At 45.3% G+C, this 18,726-nt stretch overlaps 1 protein-coding gene across 1 annotated transcript in view; it reads left to right on the top strand.

The window, feature by feature from the left end:
- Positions 1–14,779, top strand: part of mmp15b (matrix metallopeptidase 15b) — a gene marked incomplete at its 3' end in the record, with an annotated part of 57,918 nt that extends 43,139 nt beyond the window's left edge. The window contains 3 exon segments of the mRNA XM_080729534.1: positions 8,076–8,226; positions 11,879–11,997; positions 14,178–14,779. Coding sequence (XP_080585660.1) covers positions 8,076–8,226; positions 11,879–11,997; positions 14,178–14,779 — 872 coding nt within the window.
- Positions 14,780–18,726: the final 3,947 nt, after the last annotated feature.

The raw sequence follows: 18,726 nt of genomic DNA, 5'->3' as shown, positions 1-18,726 counted from the left end.
TAAGCAGAGCAAACAAGGAGAAGTGTCGGACGGGTAGCGGCTAAAAAACAGGACGTGAAGTGTTGTAGTTTTCATTATTCACAGATTGTAGTTCAGTCAGTGACATCACTGGAGAAAGGTTTTCAGCGCAACTTTGGCAGATTTTCAGAGACAAAATTTGAAATATATAGTAGTAGCCCTTACCCGTTCAAAGACATGAGCTCCAAAATGATGTGCAGTGTGTGGGTTATGGGATGTGCACTGTGCACACAGTATATGAGGGATGGAAAGTAACTTTAAACTGGTGCTTGCATGATGTAGGAGCATCAATGTAAGAAACCCGTTTCGTTTTAATGGCTACAGAGATACTGTTCCCCCCCCCCCCCCCCCCCCCCCCCCAGCCCCGCCCGCCCACCCGCCTGCACACACACCCGCCTGCCTGCACACACACACACACACACACACACACACACACACACACACACACACACAGAGCTGGTTAAACATTTTGCCTCAAGCTAGATGCAGAATAGATGTGCCTCATGCTAGATGCAGAATAGATAGTAGATACACCATAAAAATGCTAATATACAGCATACGATTTGTGAAAGTGACAAACGGGCTTCACAGTTATGTCAGGTGTGTTCATATGCTTATGGTGATGCGATTTCAGATCAATTGCTCCAGCCACAGAGGAGAAACGCTGTGACAGACACTCACTCACTCAGACAGACATTCGCAAAATTATAGTATAGATATAAACTAGTAAGATGCCTCAGGGCGACATGCAACCTCGCCCTTTAGGTCGTGCCAATTCTTGGCCATCTGTATATCGGACCAGTTACCCATATACTGTATGGAGACCCCTGGTACCCATACATGGAGATCCATGTACATCCCTTTTATGCCCATACATGGAGATCCCTGTGTGAACCACACAGATATGGGCTGTCTTCCACCATATATGGGCATTCCCATATGAAGTCCTGTTAGATATGGGCTTAATATTGACGACATCAGGGATCTCCATATATGGGCATAAAAGGGATTCTGTTAGAGTGGTTCCCATGACATCCCAACATACAATCTCTTTTATGCCCATACATGGAGATCCCTATCTGAACCAGCCACACAGATATGGGTCATGACTTGGCCATCTGGCCAGTGGTGTATATCGATGACTATCAGGGATCTTCATATATGGACATAAAAGGGATTCTGGGGAATACCCATATACAGTACAGTATGGACTTTTACATAGGTGATGTCACCTGTGATACTGTATCACCTGTGATGTCACACTGATGTGTCAGGGGAACCACAGTGTCAGGCGTGACCTTCAGAGATACACGGATACGTGGACAAGATGTGCCGGTTTTCATAGTAAACTTGTTACCATAGGTCACAATAATGATGAAAATCAAGATAGTGTCCCTTTAATACACCTTTATGTAATTGATGCTAATATATGCATTAAGCAAGCAAATCACACATACACCCACGGACGGACGGATGGACGCACGCACGCGCGTGCGCACACACACAATTTGTGTTTAGTGCCACATTTGACAAGAGGATAAATAGCTGCATTCAGTGAAGCAGAACGCTGTTTGTTAATGTGTAGCACCGACTACAATCTCATAAAACAGCTCTGTTTGCTTGTTGTCCCTAAAACGAAGCAGCACTCCCTGTTCTGCCCTGCAGCACAAAGGCAGCAGCATCGGGTCACTGTTTGATTCTTTTTCAATGACATAGAGACTTACCGATGTTTCTGGTTCACATTGGCACATTTCATGGGGCAATCTGCCCAGATCATACATGTCACACATGTCTTCTTCTTCTTTTTTAGTTTTTTACTCTCAAAAAGCACCTGCAATGTAGTGCATTTGAATCTACATTGCAGTGCACATCATGGAGTGATCAATGCTTGCCTCTTATGAATTGTTTTATTTTATTTTTTGTTTATTTTATTTTTACTTTGTTGCTGAGTGAGGTCAGCAGACAGAGTGACATGAGTGAGATGAAAAAACCTTTTTTTTTTTTTTTTTTGTTATCAATTATTTTTATTTTCCATAACATGAAATTAGAGACATACATATGAATAGAACAAGAAAAAGTAAAACATTGATCAAAGAAAAATGCAATTAACAGACAAACAACACAAACAATAGCAAAACAAGAAAAGGAAAAGAAAACCCACCCACCCCCTTTCCCCGGATGAGATGAAAAAACCTGAGTGAAATGTGCCAATGTCAACCAGAAACATCGGTAACTTATTTAGTGCCTATCCGAACAAGTTCGGCTTTTCTTCGGCAAAAAACAGCTGCTTGGACCAACGTGGGTGGTCCTGGCTCGTCCGGCGCTTTCCAACGAGCCATTTTAGATGGTCCGACGATTTATTCCATTGAAAATGGTTTAAAATAAAGTTTAGACCCCCCCCCCCAATGTTCACTGAATGTTCACTGTCGGCGGCACGACGTATTCAGTGTGCCTATCCCGAACTAGTCCGGCTTTTTTAATAAAATGAATAAAATAATCCGAGGCCGCACCAAGCCTGGCTCTAAATCTAAAATCTAGGCCGCCGACCGAAAGCCCTTTCCACCGGCCCGTAATCGGGCAACGCAGCCGCATCGCGCCGCCGAATCCAATACAAAGTCACATCTTTAGAGAGTATTTTCTCTGAACTATGTTCTAATCTTAGCTTGAACGTTTATTTACGGCTTAAATCGCCGAATATCTATCTTCTAAATGAGCTATCAGCCTATAGCTATCTGTAGCCATTTCATCCGGGTCCTTCTCATCACAAGCACAAACATGTACGCTGCCACGTGGGTCCCTGTCTGTTGCAGCGCTCGCCTATGGAGGACAGCTGGCCACTCAACAGACTTTGACTTTGGCGCCCCAAGTGGCACAGAAAGGGTTAAAAGGGCCTTATTTTTGTCGGTGCCTTAAAACTTAAACTTCTTTCATTTTTTTTCTTTCTTTTTTTTAGATTCGTTTTTGGGGTTTTTATGCCTTTATTTGATAGGATAGTAGACTGACAGGAAATGGGGAGAGAGATAGGGAATGACATGTGGTAAAGGTCATCCGGATCGGGAATCGAACCGGCGACGCCAGCAGGCATCATAGCCTAGTATGCGGTATGCGCCTTGACCAATTGCCTCCTTCTTTCCTTTTTTTACTATTTTGAAAAACATTTTAGAATACTTCAAATAGCCGATTGTGAGCTTGTCGATCGGCTATTTGAAACAGTTTACCATGAGAAATGTCACAGCTTGTTCGTATCCGTGTAGACGTGTACACATTTTTCTATGCGCAAACCGACCGTAAAAATGTGTCATCATGATGTCATCATGCTCTGATGTCACTGTGATGTCAGGGGAACCACTCTACCAGAATGGTTTTGACGCTCTGACATCACGCTCTGGCTTCACTGTGATATCACACTAACAGAATCCCTTTTATGCCCATGTATGGAGTTCCGTGATGTCATCAATATTAATGATGCCCTGTTAGAGAGATCCCTGTGATGCCAGGGGGAACACAACCCATTTATGCCCATATATGATCCCTGATGTCCACATCACTGTCGCCCTTTAGGGCGAGGTCACTTGTTGCCCTGAGGCGTCCATCCATCCATCCATCCATTTCCAACCGCTTATTCCGGAATCGGGTCGCGGGGGTAACAGTTCCAACTGAGACCTCCAGATTTCCTTATCCTGAGCAACTTCCTCCACTCCCTCAGGGAGTATACCGAGGCGTTCCCAAGCCAGTTTGGAGATATAATCCCTCCATCTGGTCTTTGGTCTGTCAAGGGTTCTCATCCCAGTGGGAAGCGCATCGAGGACCTTCCTAGGAAGGCGCTCTGGGGGCATCCGTATTCCGTACTAGATGCCCGAACCACCTAAGCTGACTCCTTTCCAATTGTAGGAGCAGCGGTTCTACTCCAAGTCTCTCTCGGGTGACTGAACTTCTCACCCTATCTCTAAGGGAGATACCAGCCACCCGTCTGAGGATATCCATTTCGGCCGCTTGCACTCGCGACCTTATACTTTCGGTCTCCTGCTGCTTTGATTCTCCGGCTGATCTCCTTCTCCGTCTTCCCCTTTCTCTCATTCGTGAACAAGACCCCGAGATACTTAAACTCCTTCACCTGGAGTAAAGCCTCATTCCCTACTTGGACTGCACAATCCATCGGTTTCCTGCTGAGAACCATGGCCTCAGATTTAGGCATCTTACTAGTATATATATTTAAAATGTTTTACAAAATAGTAAAAAAGGCAAAGAAGTTTAGGTGTAAGGGGTAAGGCATCGACGAAAATAAGGCCCTTATTGCGACCGTAGGTCGCACTTTACTATCAAAACCACCACAAAGTGTAACTCCGTCCCTCCGTCTGTCTGTCAGTCTGTCTGTCACACCTCACACGTCACACTTTTTCCCTGCTTATATCTCCGCAACCGTTGCCCTGATCCATGCCAAATTTTGCACACACGTTCCTTGGCTGCCAAACTACAACCTCCAAGGACCCCCGGAGCTCCCCAGGTCCCTGGGGACCCCCAGATGTAAAAAATGACCAAATGCACAAACATGACCAAATGACCACCCCAACGGGGCTGCTCACGGGGAATTCCCGGGGACCACCGACTCTGGTGCTCCAGAACGGATGCAAAAGTGGTGGCGCCCCCAGTGGAGGACCCCTACACTGCAGCTCACATAAAATGCCGTAACTCCGGCTAGGAGCGACCGGGACAGCCGGGGCCGGTACCTATTCATCCGCCTTGCCGGCGCGGAGACCCCACCCCTCATTTCTCACATGGCCCTCTTCTAGCGCCACCATGAGGCCGATTCTTGCAAAACACATTTTTGGACACTGCTCCTACAATTTTCGCCCTAAAATCACGCAAATCGGTACACAGTATGTCTACACTCATCCCATCAACATGAATCTGTCCCATATAGCGCCACCTACAGACCGATTTTTAAAATCACATTTCTGGACACTGCTCCTACAGATTTTGCCCTAAAATCACGAAAATCACTACACAGTATGTCTACACTCATGTCATCAACATGGATCAGGAAGATTTTGGCAAAACACATTTTTGCCCTATTTGTGGATATAAGTGACCTACGGTCGCTTATCTCCCGATTAGGGAGCCTTACTGGTAGTTTTAGTATGGGAACCGATTGGTACTGTAAAGCATCACGGTCTGACCCTCAATACAGTACATAGATATGTATCAAACCTTTTAGCTGATAGAAGTATTTCTTTTCCACATGAAGACACTTAATTTCTTTTTTCCAGCGCATGGGTCGTGTCATCAACATATGGAAGCATGAACGGGTCCATAGGGAGCAATTCTGAAATCTATCCTCCATCTGCTTTTTTTCCTTTATAACCTGATGCAAAGATATTGCTCAGTGGTAATTCGCTTCATCAAGTCATATTTCTATCATATTCAGGACAGTAAATCAGCTTGCAGGGCTTTCTTTTTCCGGATGATGAACGCTCATATCCTTTCAAGGAACCAGTGGTATTATATGTAACATATCCCTCGCACCGGGTGTAAATCTTTTTTAACTCGACCCGTTATTGATGTCATGCAAGTCGCTTAGAGCTGCTCATCTTTTAAAGTGGCGGATAAAGTTGGAGCTCAAAGGAAATGAGATCGCTGCATGCCGCTGCGCCTTTAAGGAGACTATAGCCTGCCTCCGCCCTGGGCCGCCTCTTCACTAAATGATGATGTCATAGTTAGCGCTGTGGGGCAGGACACTTGGCTGTCATCCATCTGCATAAAGAGAGAGAGAGAGAGAATGAGAGGGACCCGGGATTGGCCCTCCAGCACATCTGGTGGATGTGAGAGCCAGAGAGAGAGAGAGGGAGGCACACACGCACGCACGCACGCACGCACGCACACACGCACACGCGCGCACACACACACACACACACACACACACACACACACACACACACACACACACTCGCCCTTTACATTCTTGGCAATGTTACCCATGTCACTTTCATGCCAATGACGCATATTGAATTAAACATTGAACTGATTGAAAGACAGAACGGACTGGATGGATGGATGGATGGATGGATGGATGGATGGATGGATGGATCTAGGGACGATATAAATGGTAATATGGTGCATTTATATAGCGCTTTTTATCCAAGGCGCTTTACATAGATTGTGCATTACATTCACGCACCGATGGCAGAGGAAACCATGCAGGACACTAACCTGCTCACCGGGAGCAACTAGGGGTTCAGAGTCTTGCTCAAGGACTCTTCGACATTAACTCTGGGGGAGCCCGGATTCGAACTGGGAACCCTTTGTGCTCTAATAACGGTTTCTCTACCCCTGAGCTATGCCGATACAGGGATGGATTGATGGGTGGAGGGAGGGGTTGCGTCAGCCTCTCCCTCCACCTGGATGCTGTGCGAGGAAGTTTGGCTTTTTAAAGCGATGGAGCCCGGCCAGGAGCCTGAGAGGCTGCAGGGAGGGAGGGAGGGAGGGAGGGGCAGATGGAGTAAGAGAAAAGGATCGGAGCCAGGAAGAGAGATGTAAGCGCGCTCGGGGACGGAGTTCCCGTGTCTGAAACACACCGGCAATAATAAAACTTTCCTTTTTGCTACACGGAGCGTAAGTCTATAGCTATAGCCTAACGACTCCTGGTGGACCAATTCAGGCCCAACCCAAAAACCCATAGTCCATGATGTATTACTTATTGTTTCTGTTTTTCTTTTTTTTGTGTGTGTGTAGATAGATAGATAGATAGATACCTTTATTATCCCAAGGGGGAAATTTAGTAAAATGTGTGTGTGTGTGTGTGTGTGTGTGTGTGTGTGTGTGTGTGTGTGTGTGTGTGTGTGTGTGTGTGTGTGTGTGTGTGTGTGTGTGTGTGTGTTTTCATGCCAGCAAGTCATTGTTGCATTTACACACGATTTACACCCCAAAATTGTTCTCATGCCTTTTCAATTATTTTGCGTTTCGGTGCCAGTAAATTAGCTCTGTGTGCGCGTGTGTGTGTTTGTGTGTGTGTGTGTGTGTGTGGGGGGGGGGGGGGGGGGAGCATATCTATGCATGTATGGTAGCGTTAAGAGTTTCCAGAGCTACACACCACCTCGGTGGGAGTGGACGGGAGGGGAAAGTCCCACTGCATGCACCATAAGGACCGTTAACCATAAAAACAATTTTCTCCTCTGTGCTTCACTTCACACTGTAACCGTACCATTCCCCTTCTCTCAGTGTCCCTCTTATATACATGTGTATACCGTATATATTTATATATTGAAATTATTCATTAGGAATATAGCCCCTCGAGATGCTGAATCTCGTTTTCGAGGGGATCAGTATACAGTAAATATGCAATACAAAACAATCAGCAAAAAAAAAAAAACAGACCAAAACACAACACACAAGACAACACAATGGTTCTGGAGTTACACATACTCCTAACTTTAAAATGACAGAGTGTCAAAAAGTGATTTTCAGGCCCTGAAAGTGACTTTTGTGCACTGCAGAAAAGCAAAGCTTCCTGGATAGCTCCAGACTTCCTAGTTTGGCTGAAATGGCCTAAATTATCCTTTAAGAGTAGTTTCAAGTCTCTAACTCTTTTGGTTCTGGAGTTACACATACTCCTAACTTTAAAATGACAGAGTGTCAAAAAGTTATTTTCAGGCCCTGAAAGTGACTTTTGTGCACTGCAGAAAAGCAAAGCTTCCTGGAATCAGGTTATTATACTTAAAAGAATGTTTAGTTAGTTATAATGATGGAATATGTTATTATTATTAGTTATTCATTTATTCGTTGTTTTCACAAGCGTTTGGCTCAAGTGTATATAAAAGTGTAATAGTGTAACGGTCATGGACAAGAAATCCTATGAAGACACTTTTGTGTTGTTGTTTGTGTCGTTATGTCTAAAAACCAGGAAGTCTTGCAAATGTCCCTCTTGCCTGATCACGCCATGTCTTTGCTGTTCCCCCTTCTCCCTCCTCTACTTCATCCTTTTCCTCCTCTTATCTCTCCTCTTCTCCATCTATTGTCTTCTATTCTTTCCTCTTCTTCCCTTTGTCTCCCCTCCCCCATAGGGAATAGATACTGGCTGTTCCGGGAGGCCAACCTGGAGCCTGGCTATCCACTGGAACTGACAGATTATGGCAGAGACATTCCCTATGATCGTATAGACACGGCCATCTGGTGGGAGCCCTCTGGCTACACCTATTTCTTCCAAGGAGACCGGTAAAGAACTAACGTTTTTTACACTTCAGTGCATATAATGTACACTTTGTACTTTCATGATGCAAATTGATAGTATGAAAACATGTCATGTTTATAAGTTGTACCGGTATTTATCTATTATTTATTCATCGCTATCTATTTTTTTTTTTCAAATAGTGCGGAGGTAATAGCAGAATAATGCTTTTTATTTGCTCCTGAAAATGGTTAAGGTTAAGGTTTCTTGCTTTTCTATCTGGCCTTTAGTAATGATGGTCCACAGCGTAGAGAGACAGGAAATAAGGTGCCCGGAAATCAAACTCGGGACTTGCTGTCAGATATCAGAGCCTGTTTGGTGCGCGCTTTAACTAATTGGTTATTGGAGCCCTGAAAGGTGTTTTTTTTTTTTTCTTTTTTTTTTATATGAAATTTAAATGTAAAACTACCAACCATTTGGTCTCTATAATGCCTCCCCCTGGCCCGCCTGATGGAGGGGAAAGGAACGGGTTGGAATAACGTGTTCCTTCCACGCGTTACGTCCAGGTGAAAAGAAGTCAGGTGAAAAGAAGTCAGGTGAAAAGAAGCGGCGTGATCACTCCCAGGATTACAGCTTAGGCTGGCACTGGGTGAAAAAATGGGTTACAAAAGTCGTGGGATAAAAATTATATTAAATAATATATACATATTTTGAAAAAAAAAAAAAAAACATTCCTAACTAGTCTCAGTTCACTCAGGTATGTTTTATGAAACAAGCTGCGACCCAGACAGGGTTTTGAACTGCTTTGATGCTTAAATGGGAAACTCGATTTGAACTTAATTCAGTCCACACAAGTGGATTATAACGTTTTCCATTGAGCTTACGTGTGAACCAGCAAGTAGTCTGTGTGTTAAATAGCTTGGTAATTGTGACTTTTGTTGAATGGAGCAGCTCTGGGATTTGTCTGTGGAAGACCTAATTTACAGCGAGGCAGTTGTGCGCAGGGACGTGCTGGCCATTGGGAAAAGCGGGACGGCCGGTTCATTCCCGGCCGGTCCAGGCCGGCCATTAGGAAAAAAAATACAAATAAAATGTCGGCCTTTGTTCCATTTTGGGGGCTGGGCGGCCAACAAAGTAAATCGCCACTGTCGGGCAGAAACCTCGTATCTCCAAGTTTCAAATTGGCAATTTCTTTTCGCAAAGCAAAGCCTTGCTTCATCATACAAGGCTGTTGCACAAAAGTAGTGGAAACAGCAGATCTACAAGCACACAACGCCTCGCACCGTGAGGCGTTGTGTGCTTGTAGATCGTCTGTTTTCACTAGTTTAAATCATTTTTTAAATGATAAATACAAAACAAACGGTTTTGGACATACAAGGTTTCCACCCGACAACGACAAAATATAACTCATGTAATTGGCCCACTGGCTTGTCACTTGTCATGATCTGAAATGGCAAATCTTTGAGTAGCAGTAGCGCTATAGAGAGAGATCTCTCTCTATGGCGTGCAATGAGGGCCTCTACAACTCTTTTTCCCAGGCTGAATCAGGGGCCCAGCACGTCCCTGGTTCTGCCTCTAAGCTTTGAAAGGGAGAGGGGTTCATGTTCATGAATCTGAACTGAACAGATCAATCGCATTGTGGGAAAACATTTAGAACACATTTTCCCTTTAAAAAAAACATAGCTGTACACAGAGCAACTGCTGTGAACCTTTATCTTTCACCAAGTCTTTCTCACACACTGCAAGAGGATATAGAGTAGATGCCACTGTAGGGATCACAGCCCTAGAACGGGTACACATTATTGTGTATCATTAATGCTTTAACTATTGAAAAATAGCAGATATACAAGCTCACAGCGCGGCACTTTGAAAATCGTGAAAATTCGAATTTTGACCCGATTCTATAAGTGTCTTTTGAATCCTTCTAAGATCTTTTTGAAAAACCCTATGTTTCTATATGTCAGCAAACCCTAACCCTAACCCTTTCACTTGAACTGGAGCTCAGTTAGTCTGTTCTTGAGAGACTACTATGTCAGTGGTTCTCAAACCTTTTCATGTGAAGGACCCCCAAAATGATATTTATTTGGCCACGGACCCGCATCTCAAAATATTTTGTTCCAGGGACCACCCAGAAGCAAAATTTGAGTTACAGACGTTCGCTTTAAAAATACATATATTGAAAGATTTGCACACATTTTCATGACTTTTTCAAAAATAGCAGATCTACAAGCTTGCAGCCGCGCTGTGAGCTTGTATATCTGCTATTTTTCACTGGTTAAAGCATTCAATAATGCTAGGCCTGAATGGGTTAAAGACATTATATAAGTTTGTTTCAACATGCTGTTGTTGTGAGGAGATGTGATGTCAATGTCCTGTCGTGGTGTATAAACACCACAAGGCGAGCACATTTAAAACAATAATAATAATTGAAAAAATATGTAAATTATGTTTTTGTTGTCCAACTAGTTAGCTAGCTAACAGCTGTTTCTCTGATTTCCCAGGTTACTTAATTATTTGTTTAATTAAATAAAATGTCGGAACATTAATCACAGCAGTGCTGATGTTTATATCCCAAAACCATCTATACACCCACACTTACCATTGTGAACGTTCAACATTGTGGGGTGGTCTCAAAAGATGCATGCAGGTTTCCCTTGTGTCAGGAAAGAAATTGTCCGTCCTTGATAATCCATTGCATAGTCATAGCCAGGTGACTGTGGCTTGTTTTCACCAAAAAGCAAAGAGTAGGATAATCCATCTAGTTTTTGTTGAGATCACGTGACTTTTGGCTGTGCTCTTCTTTGGTGATGCTGGGAACATCCACAGACTGCTGTCAAGCGTGGACGCTTTGACGAACATACTATAGGCAAGGGGTGGGCAACTTTGATGATGGAGAGGGCCACTACATTTTCACACTCACTCCAGAGGGCCACAATGCATATACATAGCAAAAATAGCCGATCTACAAGCTCAAAACGCGTCGCAGGGCGACGCGTTTTGAGCTTGTAGATCTGCTATTTTTGCTATTTTTGAATTGGAATCCCGAAAAGTAACTTTTTTTTCTTCTTTTGTTTTAAAATTTCAAATGCATTTATATGTTCTTATGTTAACTTTATGAACTTAAAGGAGTAGTTCACCCCCAAAATGACTTTTTTTCTATTGATTACTCATGCCATGGAGAGTAGAGTTCAATAATATTTTTAGTTTTTTGTCACATTCCTAAGACATAAATGTGATAACAATAAATTTACCCCCATTCATTCCGGATGGTGACCCGTTTCGAAACGGGTCACCATCCGGAATCAATGGGGGTAAATTTACTCAAATCAAGTCTTAGGAATGTGACAAAAACCAAAAAATATTATTGAACTCTACTCTCCATGGCATGAGTAATCAATAGAAAAAAAGTCATTTTGGGGGTGAACTACTCCTTTAAATACAAATACATTGGACATAAAAAATACAGTAACATTTTAATACTAGTCATTTAGCTACTAATATAGAAGTAATTAAAGTCGGTCATTTTTTCCATGTTTGGAATTCTAACAGCTGAAATCAATAATATATCAGTACTCCAATATCAACCTGTGGGCCGCATTAAGTGAAGGTGAGGGCCGCATGTGGCCCCCGGGCCGCCAGTTGCCCATGTATGCTATAATTACAGTTAACGCTTTGTCTGTCCCTGGCTTCTCTGTGCAGGTACTGGCGTTTTAATGAGCAGTCCCGAGCGGCCGACAGGGATTACCCCAAGCCAATCAGCGTATGGGGCTCCTCAGTGCCCTCCACTCCCAAGGGGGCCTTCCTCAGCGATGATGGAGGTGAGCATGGGCGGAGGGAGTGGATAAGTGGTGTGTGCGCACACACGTGCGTGCATGCGTGTGTGTGCGTGCATGCATGTGAATGTGTGTATTACTATACTTATGAGGGCCAAATGTCCCCAGTTGAGGATAATTTTCCTGGTCCTCGCAAAATAATTGTATGTTTTTATGGTTCAGGGTTTGGGTTTAAGAGTTTTCCCTTTGTCATACTATCAGTGGTGTGACATGGATTTCTGAAGTGTTGGCCCTCTAAATTCATGACGTCACATGCACGTCACGTGTGTGTGTGTGCACGCACGCATGCCTGCCGCTCGGTGCCAATACTCTATAACACAACATTTTTAATATAATTATATTTCTTATTCAGTTACATCGTTAATTTGTTGTTTTTATTTTAGTTTCAATTAATGTATTTTCCTTTAGGTTTTATATAAAATAACTTTACATAGACTTTATAGACTCACCCACACACAGTAAAGTCTGCTAGCTCCTTTCGGAACCTCTCCCGAGTCCCTCCGCTATGCAGCTCTGACAAAATGAGTGATTTAAACTCATAACATGAAGAGTGAGGAGCTGCATAGCGGAGGGAGAGGTTCCGAAAGGAGCTAAAGGTCTGCAAAGAATGCTAGGCGAACGTATATGCTGGCCGCATACAAGTGTAAATGAGCTTGCCTTGCATACTATAGTTGTGCTTTGTCATACTATAGTTGTGCTTTGTCATACTATAGTTGTGCGGCAATGTCGTGTGCTGATAAATTGCCACAGCGCACGATACTGCGACATGTTTGAGTTTGTGTACATCTGCTATATCTTTCAGGCTATTTTCAGCCTTCCTAAAATGTTGATGTCCTCACAAATATAGAAATACGAAGTGTGTGTGTGTGTGTGTGTGTGTGTGCGTGCGTGCGTGCGTGCGTGCGTGCGTGCGAGCGTGCGTGCGTGCGTGTGTGTGTTGTGTGATGGGTCACCATGGACACGTCTGAGACAAAGGATCAGGGAGTGGTCTTTCAGTCAATAAACAGAGTAGGGGTGATGTCTGCATGCCTGTGTGTGTGAGTGTGTGAGTGTGAGTGTGTGTAAGGTATCCCACACTGGGGGAAAGGCAGCATCATGTTCCCATGTTTAATTAGAGAGAATGTAAAGAGAAAGGATCGTGTGAGTTCCCTGCTAACACCTACAGCAGTGCTACCACTAAGGTGGTGGTACACTCAATAACACGTTGTTTCCACTCACATAATCTACTAAATTATGTCTCTCACATGCCTCCAAAACACTTTGTGGGCTGGTTGCACGGTTTAAACATCATGTTTGCTTTTACTTTAAGGTGACATCAACAAACACATGTTCTTTCCATCTGAATGTTTCAAATGCTTTGAATCTTATCAAAGTCTAAATATTTTCTCCGCTATTGCCTCACATAGTTCCACATCTTGAGTTCTGAATGCTTCAGATGAATGTTACCTCCGTGTTTTGACATTTCCCAGATTTTTTAGCTACGGCAATACCGCTGGGTGACCTACCTTCAAGTGGCACTGTTGAGCAGCCTCGAAGTGAATGGACAAGAACATAACCTCTAGTTCAGGGGTTCCCAAACTATTTTGTCTCAGGGCACCCCATAAATATTTTTTAAATCCGAGGCACCCCTAGTCCCCTGCATTATAATTTTCACTCCCAGCACCTTATATTTATAGCATATCATCGTTGTCGGGTGGAAACCTTGTATGTCCAAAACCATTCGTTTTGTATTTATCATCCATAACATATACTAAACTAGTGAAAACAGCAGATCTACAAACATACGTGCTTGTAGATCGGCTGTTTTCACTAGTTTTGTGCGACAGAGGTTTTTGCCTGACAGTAATGATGTTTTAGTGATTATGTTGCGAGGAAAACGTCGAGATAATAGCCATTTGGTTAGAACTGACTGAAAATTACTTTGTACTTCAAGTTTAAAATGATACTAAAATATTTTTTCAAGTGTCCAAATAAATTCCAAATATTATCAAATGATCTCGCGGCACCCCTGGACTGCCGTCGCGGCACCCCAGGGTGCCCCGTCACCCGGTTTGAAAACCCCTGCTCTAGTTCATATAGCTTAACGAAATTAACTCAAAGGCGCCGCTCCCTTCACACAGGGTGTGATTTTTAAACCTCTCTCTCTCTCTCCGTCGTTTCCACAGCATACACGTACTTCTACAAGGGCTCCAAGTACTGGAAGTTCGACAACCACCGCATGAAGAGCGAGGCGGGCTACCCCAAGTCCATCCTGCGGGACTTCATGGGCTGCAGCGTGGACCTGGACCCGGACCGGGACCGCGACGACACCGACACCACCGACACCACCAACGCGCAACCACCCAAGCACCCGGACGTCCAACCCCCGCCGCGACCGCCGTTCAACCCCGACGTGACGGGCGGCCGCGACGGAGACAAGGGCAAGGACCGGACGGACGGCGGAACCGGAACCGGAGGAGGAGACAAGGACAGAGACGGCGGCGGCGGGAAGGGCGGAGGAGGAGGGGGAGCCGAGGACAACACGGACAACACGGCGGATCGGGATCGGGAGCGCGAGGGGCGCGAGGAGGACACCAACGAGGTGGACGTGGTGCTGAAGGTGGACGACAGCGAGGAGAGGACCATGAACATCCTCATGGTGACCATCCCGCTCTTCCTGGTGCTGTGCATCCTGGGGCTGATCTACGCCATCATCAACACGCTGCAGAGGAAGGGCGCGCCAAGGCTGCTGGTGCACTGCAAGCGCTCGCTGCAGGAGTGGGTCTGAACCGCCCCCTCCGCAACGCGACAGCCTCTTGGAACGTTAGAACAACATGCTTCTCAAAACTTTGACATTTCAAGGTGTCCCCTTAACTCTGACAGGTGTACAAATGGAACCAAATGGATCCGATAGGGTTCATTTGGTTCCATTTGTACACTGTCAGAGTTACAGACTTGAATGGGTCAATTTAGACCCCTGTAACTCCGCAACGCGACAACCCACCTGTAGTAGGAGGCCTCTTGGAACGTTAGAACAACTGCTTCTCAAAACTTTGACATTTCAAGGTGTCCCCTTAACTCTGACAGGTGTACAAATGGAACCAAATGGACCTGTCAGGGTTCATTTGGTTCCATTTGCACACTGTCAGAGTTACAGACTTCCGTAGTAGGCCTCTTGGAATGTTAGAACACTGCTTCTCAAAACTTTGACATTTCAAGGTGTCCCCTCAACTCTGACAGGTGTACAAATGGAACCAAATGGACCTGTCAGGGTTCATTTGGTTCCATTTGTACACTGTCAGAGTTACAGACTTGAATGGGTCAGTTTAGACCCCGTGTAAAGGAGCCCGCAGCATTCGTCCCTCGAATCCACTTTGAGAACCACTGCATTAGACGGACCTTTTGACAACGTTCCCCCAACCCCTTACCCGCCCACCTCACCTCCCCACCCGTTCCCGTGCAGCAGACGTCGCCGGTCGTCACCCAACCGCCCTCCCCCTGCTCTTAGTACATGTGGCTGTAGATGCGTTACATGCAAATACTTTACCGATTTAGGCGCGCACACACACAGACACAAACATACACACACATACACACGAAGAATGCAAACGAAGACGAGTGATGACACAAACTAAAACGTGCATATGCCAGTTCTTAAAGAGCAGGCATGCGCTTACACACACACACACACACACACACACACACACACACACACACACACACACACACACACACACGCGTGCGTGCGTGCGCGCACACACACAAACACACACACTGTCTAACCTTCTCTCCCCTTTCCCATGGTGCTCTACAATGCGTTGGCTGTAGTCTATTTATATGAGAGACGTTTGCACATTGTTTTGTTGATCATGACGTTGTTGTTTTTTTGTTCATGTTGTGTGACTTTAGTTGTTGTTTGTGTTGTTATGTCGAAACCAGGAAGTCTCGCATCCCCCCCCCCCCCTCCATCGCCCAGGCCCCACCCAACCCAACCCCACCCCGCCTCGCCTCGCAGTAGGGGCTTTTCCCCTCAGACATCTGCTCGCCCCATCATCAGTCATAAAGAAAGACTGCATCAACACACTGTAAAGACGGGAGCGCTCAAGCTTTCAAAACCCCCTCCTTTCCTTATAGCACACCCAAGTCTGACATCATTTACCTCGTTTGCGTTTTTTTTTTTCTTTTTTTTTTTTTTTCATTCTGAATTCCCATACAATATTTTCATTTTGTGTCATATAAGAACTGTGTTCCAAAAATAAGCAAATGATCTCGGTGGTTTGACTCATATGGATATGAAGAATCAACCGATGTCGAGAAAACGCGAAAATGTTACTGCCGCCGAATTAGTAAAAAACTTTTGCCAGAAACAGACTGTATCAATATATGAGTGACTGACTATCGTAAATGATACAGATTTACACCTCCCCGACGATGTCGCCGAGATAGTTTGTTTATTTGGAACGCAATGCTTATATGAGACGATTTTAAGTTGACCCAATGGGAGTTAACCCAGGGAATGAACGAATGACGTCAGGACTTCTATTCCCTATTCCTTCTATACTTCCCACTTTCTTGTGTGTTGGAGTGTGATGGAGAGAGAGTGAGAGAGAAAGAGACAGGGTAAAGAAAAGTAAAGACCCTGAAGGCCATGCACTGCAACGCCACTAGTGCAGCTCTGCACAGCCACGGTGCTCTGCCTCCACTATGTGTAGAATAGAGTTGTTATCCTTGCTTTTTTAAAAGTGTTGTAGACTTTTACTACGGTGAAAACATCCTAGATGTAAGCATCATGCTGGGCCTCTCTCCCTCTGTGTTTGTTTGTGGGCGTGCGTGCGTGCGTGCGTGCGTGCGTGCGTGCGTGCGTGCGTGCGTGCGTGCGCGTGAAAGAGAGTGAGTGGGGGCGGTTGAAGGACAATAATAATAATAATGGTGGAAGTGTTAAAGTAGGAAGAGATCAGGTGGGAGGGAGGGAAAGAAAGACAGACAGACAGACAGACAGACAGACAGACAGACAGACAGACAGACAGACAGACAGACAGACAGACACAGGCAGCATCATAATGGAGAGAAACACAAAAGATAGAGAGAGAGAGAGAGAGAGAGAGAGAGAGAGAGAGAGAGAGAGAGAGGGATCATCTTGTGTGAGTTCAGAGGGCAGAGGAAGCTTATCTAAAGAGGCCATGGTGAGAGCGGAGCTTCCACTCTGTCCAGAAAGGGCTTTCTTGGCCTGCTCAGGTTACACACAGATTTTGGAATCAGGGCTGGGTGGGTGGGGGTTGTGGAGAGGTTTGGAGGGATGGATGCGAGGTTGTGTGTGGTGGTGTGGGGGGTTGGGGTAGGCGGAGGGGCAAAACCTTTCACGGCCGAGGAGAAGGAGGAGGAGGAGGTTCGTAGCGGTTAACCCATTTAGAACGGGTACACATTATTGTGTATCATTATTTTATGCTTTAACTATTGAAAAACAGATATACAAAAAAAGATATACAAGCTCACAGCGCGGCACCGAGTGCCGCGCTGTGAGCTTGTAGATCTGCTATTTTTGAAAAATCGTGAAAATGAGAATGTTGTCCCGATTCTATAAGTGTCTTAAGATTTTTTGAAAAACCTATGTGTCAGCAATCTGGCCGGCCATCGTCAAAGAAAAGGTCCTTTTCACTTAACTGGAGCTCAGTTCATGTGAAGGACCCCCAAAATGATATTTATTTGGCCACGGACCCCCATCTCAAAATATTTAGTTCCACTGTTCCAGGGACGCCCCAGAAGCTGTGAGCTTGTATATCTGCTATTTTTCACCGGTTAGAGCATTCAATAATTCTAGGCCTAAGGTTTCGGCTGACTCGCGCCCGGGCAAAGCAAGCGAGGATCTCGGGGGGGCGAGGGGGGGGGGGGGGGGGGGGGGGGAGAGCGGGGGGCTGGATGGTAGGAAGAGAGACAGGGAAGGAAGTTTGATCGCCCTCCCCTAAGGGTTCCTTGCTGGCACCGGACCATGTGACCTACATTCTCCCTCTCCAGCCAGCTCCACTACGAGTGGTGCTGTCCTGAGAGGAAGCGTGAGCTCACAGTGTGGCCCATAGGAGAGAGAGAGAGGGCTGTTGGGCACAGGAAAAAGACTGGAACCAGGGACGTGCTGGCCATTGGGAAAAGCGGGACATCTCCCGAACGGACGGTTCATTCCCGGGCCTTCAAATAAAATGTCGGCCTTCGTTCCATGTTTGGGGGCTGGGCGGCCAACAAAGTAAATCGTCACTGTCGGGCAGAAACCTCGTGTCTCCAAGTTTAACATTTGTACATTTTTTCGCAAAGCAAAGCCCGGCTTCATCATACAAGGACGTCGCACAAAAGTAGTGAAAACAGCAGATCTACAAGCACACAACGCCTCGCGGTGCGAGGCGTTGTGTGCTTGTAGATCGTCTGTTTTCCTTTCACTAGTTTAAACCATTATTAAAATGATAAATACAAAACAAACGGTTTGGACATACAAGGTTTCCACCCGACAACGACGAAACATAACTCATGTAATTGGCCCACTGGCTTGTCACTTGTCATGATCTGAAATGGCAAAGTAGCAGCAGCGCTATAGAGAGAGATCTCTCTCTGTAGCGCGCAATGAGGGCCTCTCCAACTCTTTTTTCCCGGGCTGAATCAGGGGCCCAGCATGTCCCTGACTGGAATACACGGGCTGTAAGTGCTTGGCTTGTCGCTATCTTTTTCTTCATAGTCCGTTAAGTGCCCAAG

The sequence above is a fragment of the Nannobrachium achirus genome (assembly GCF_963921795.1).
Source record: "Nannobrachium achirus genome assembly, chromosome: 7".
NCBI lineage: Eukaryota > Metazoa > Chordata > Actinopteri > Myctophiformes > Myctophidae > Nannobrachium > Nannobrachium achirus.
Note: the sequence above shows the minus strand (reverse complement) of the source record. Positions and strands in the feature narration are given on the sequence as shown.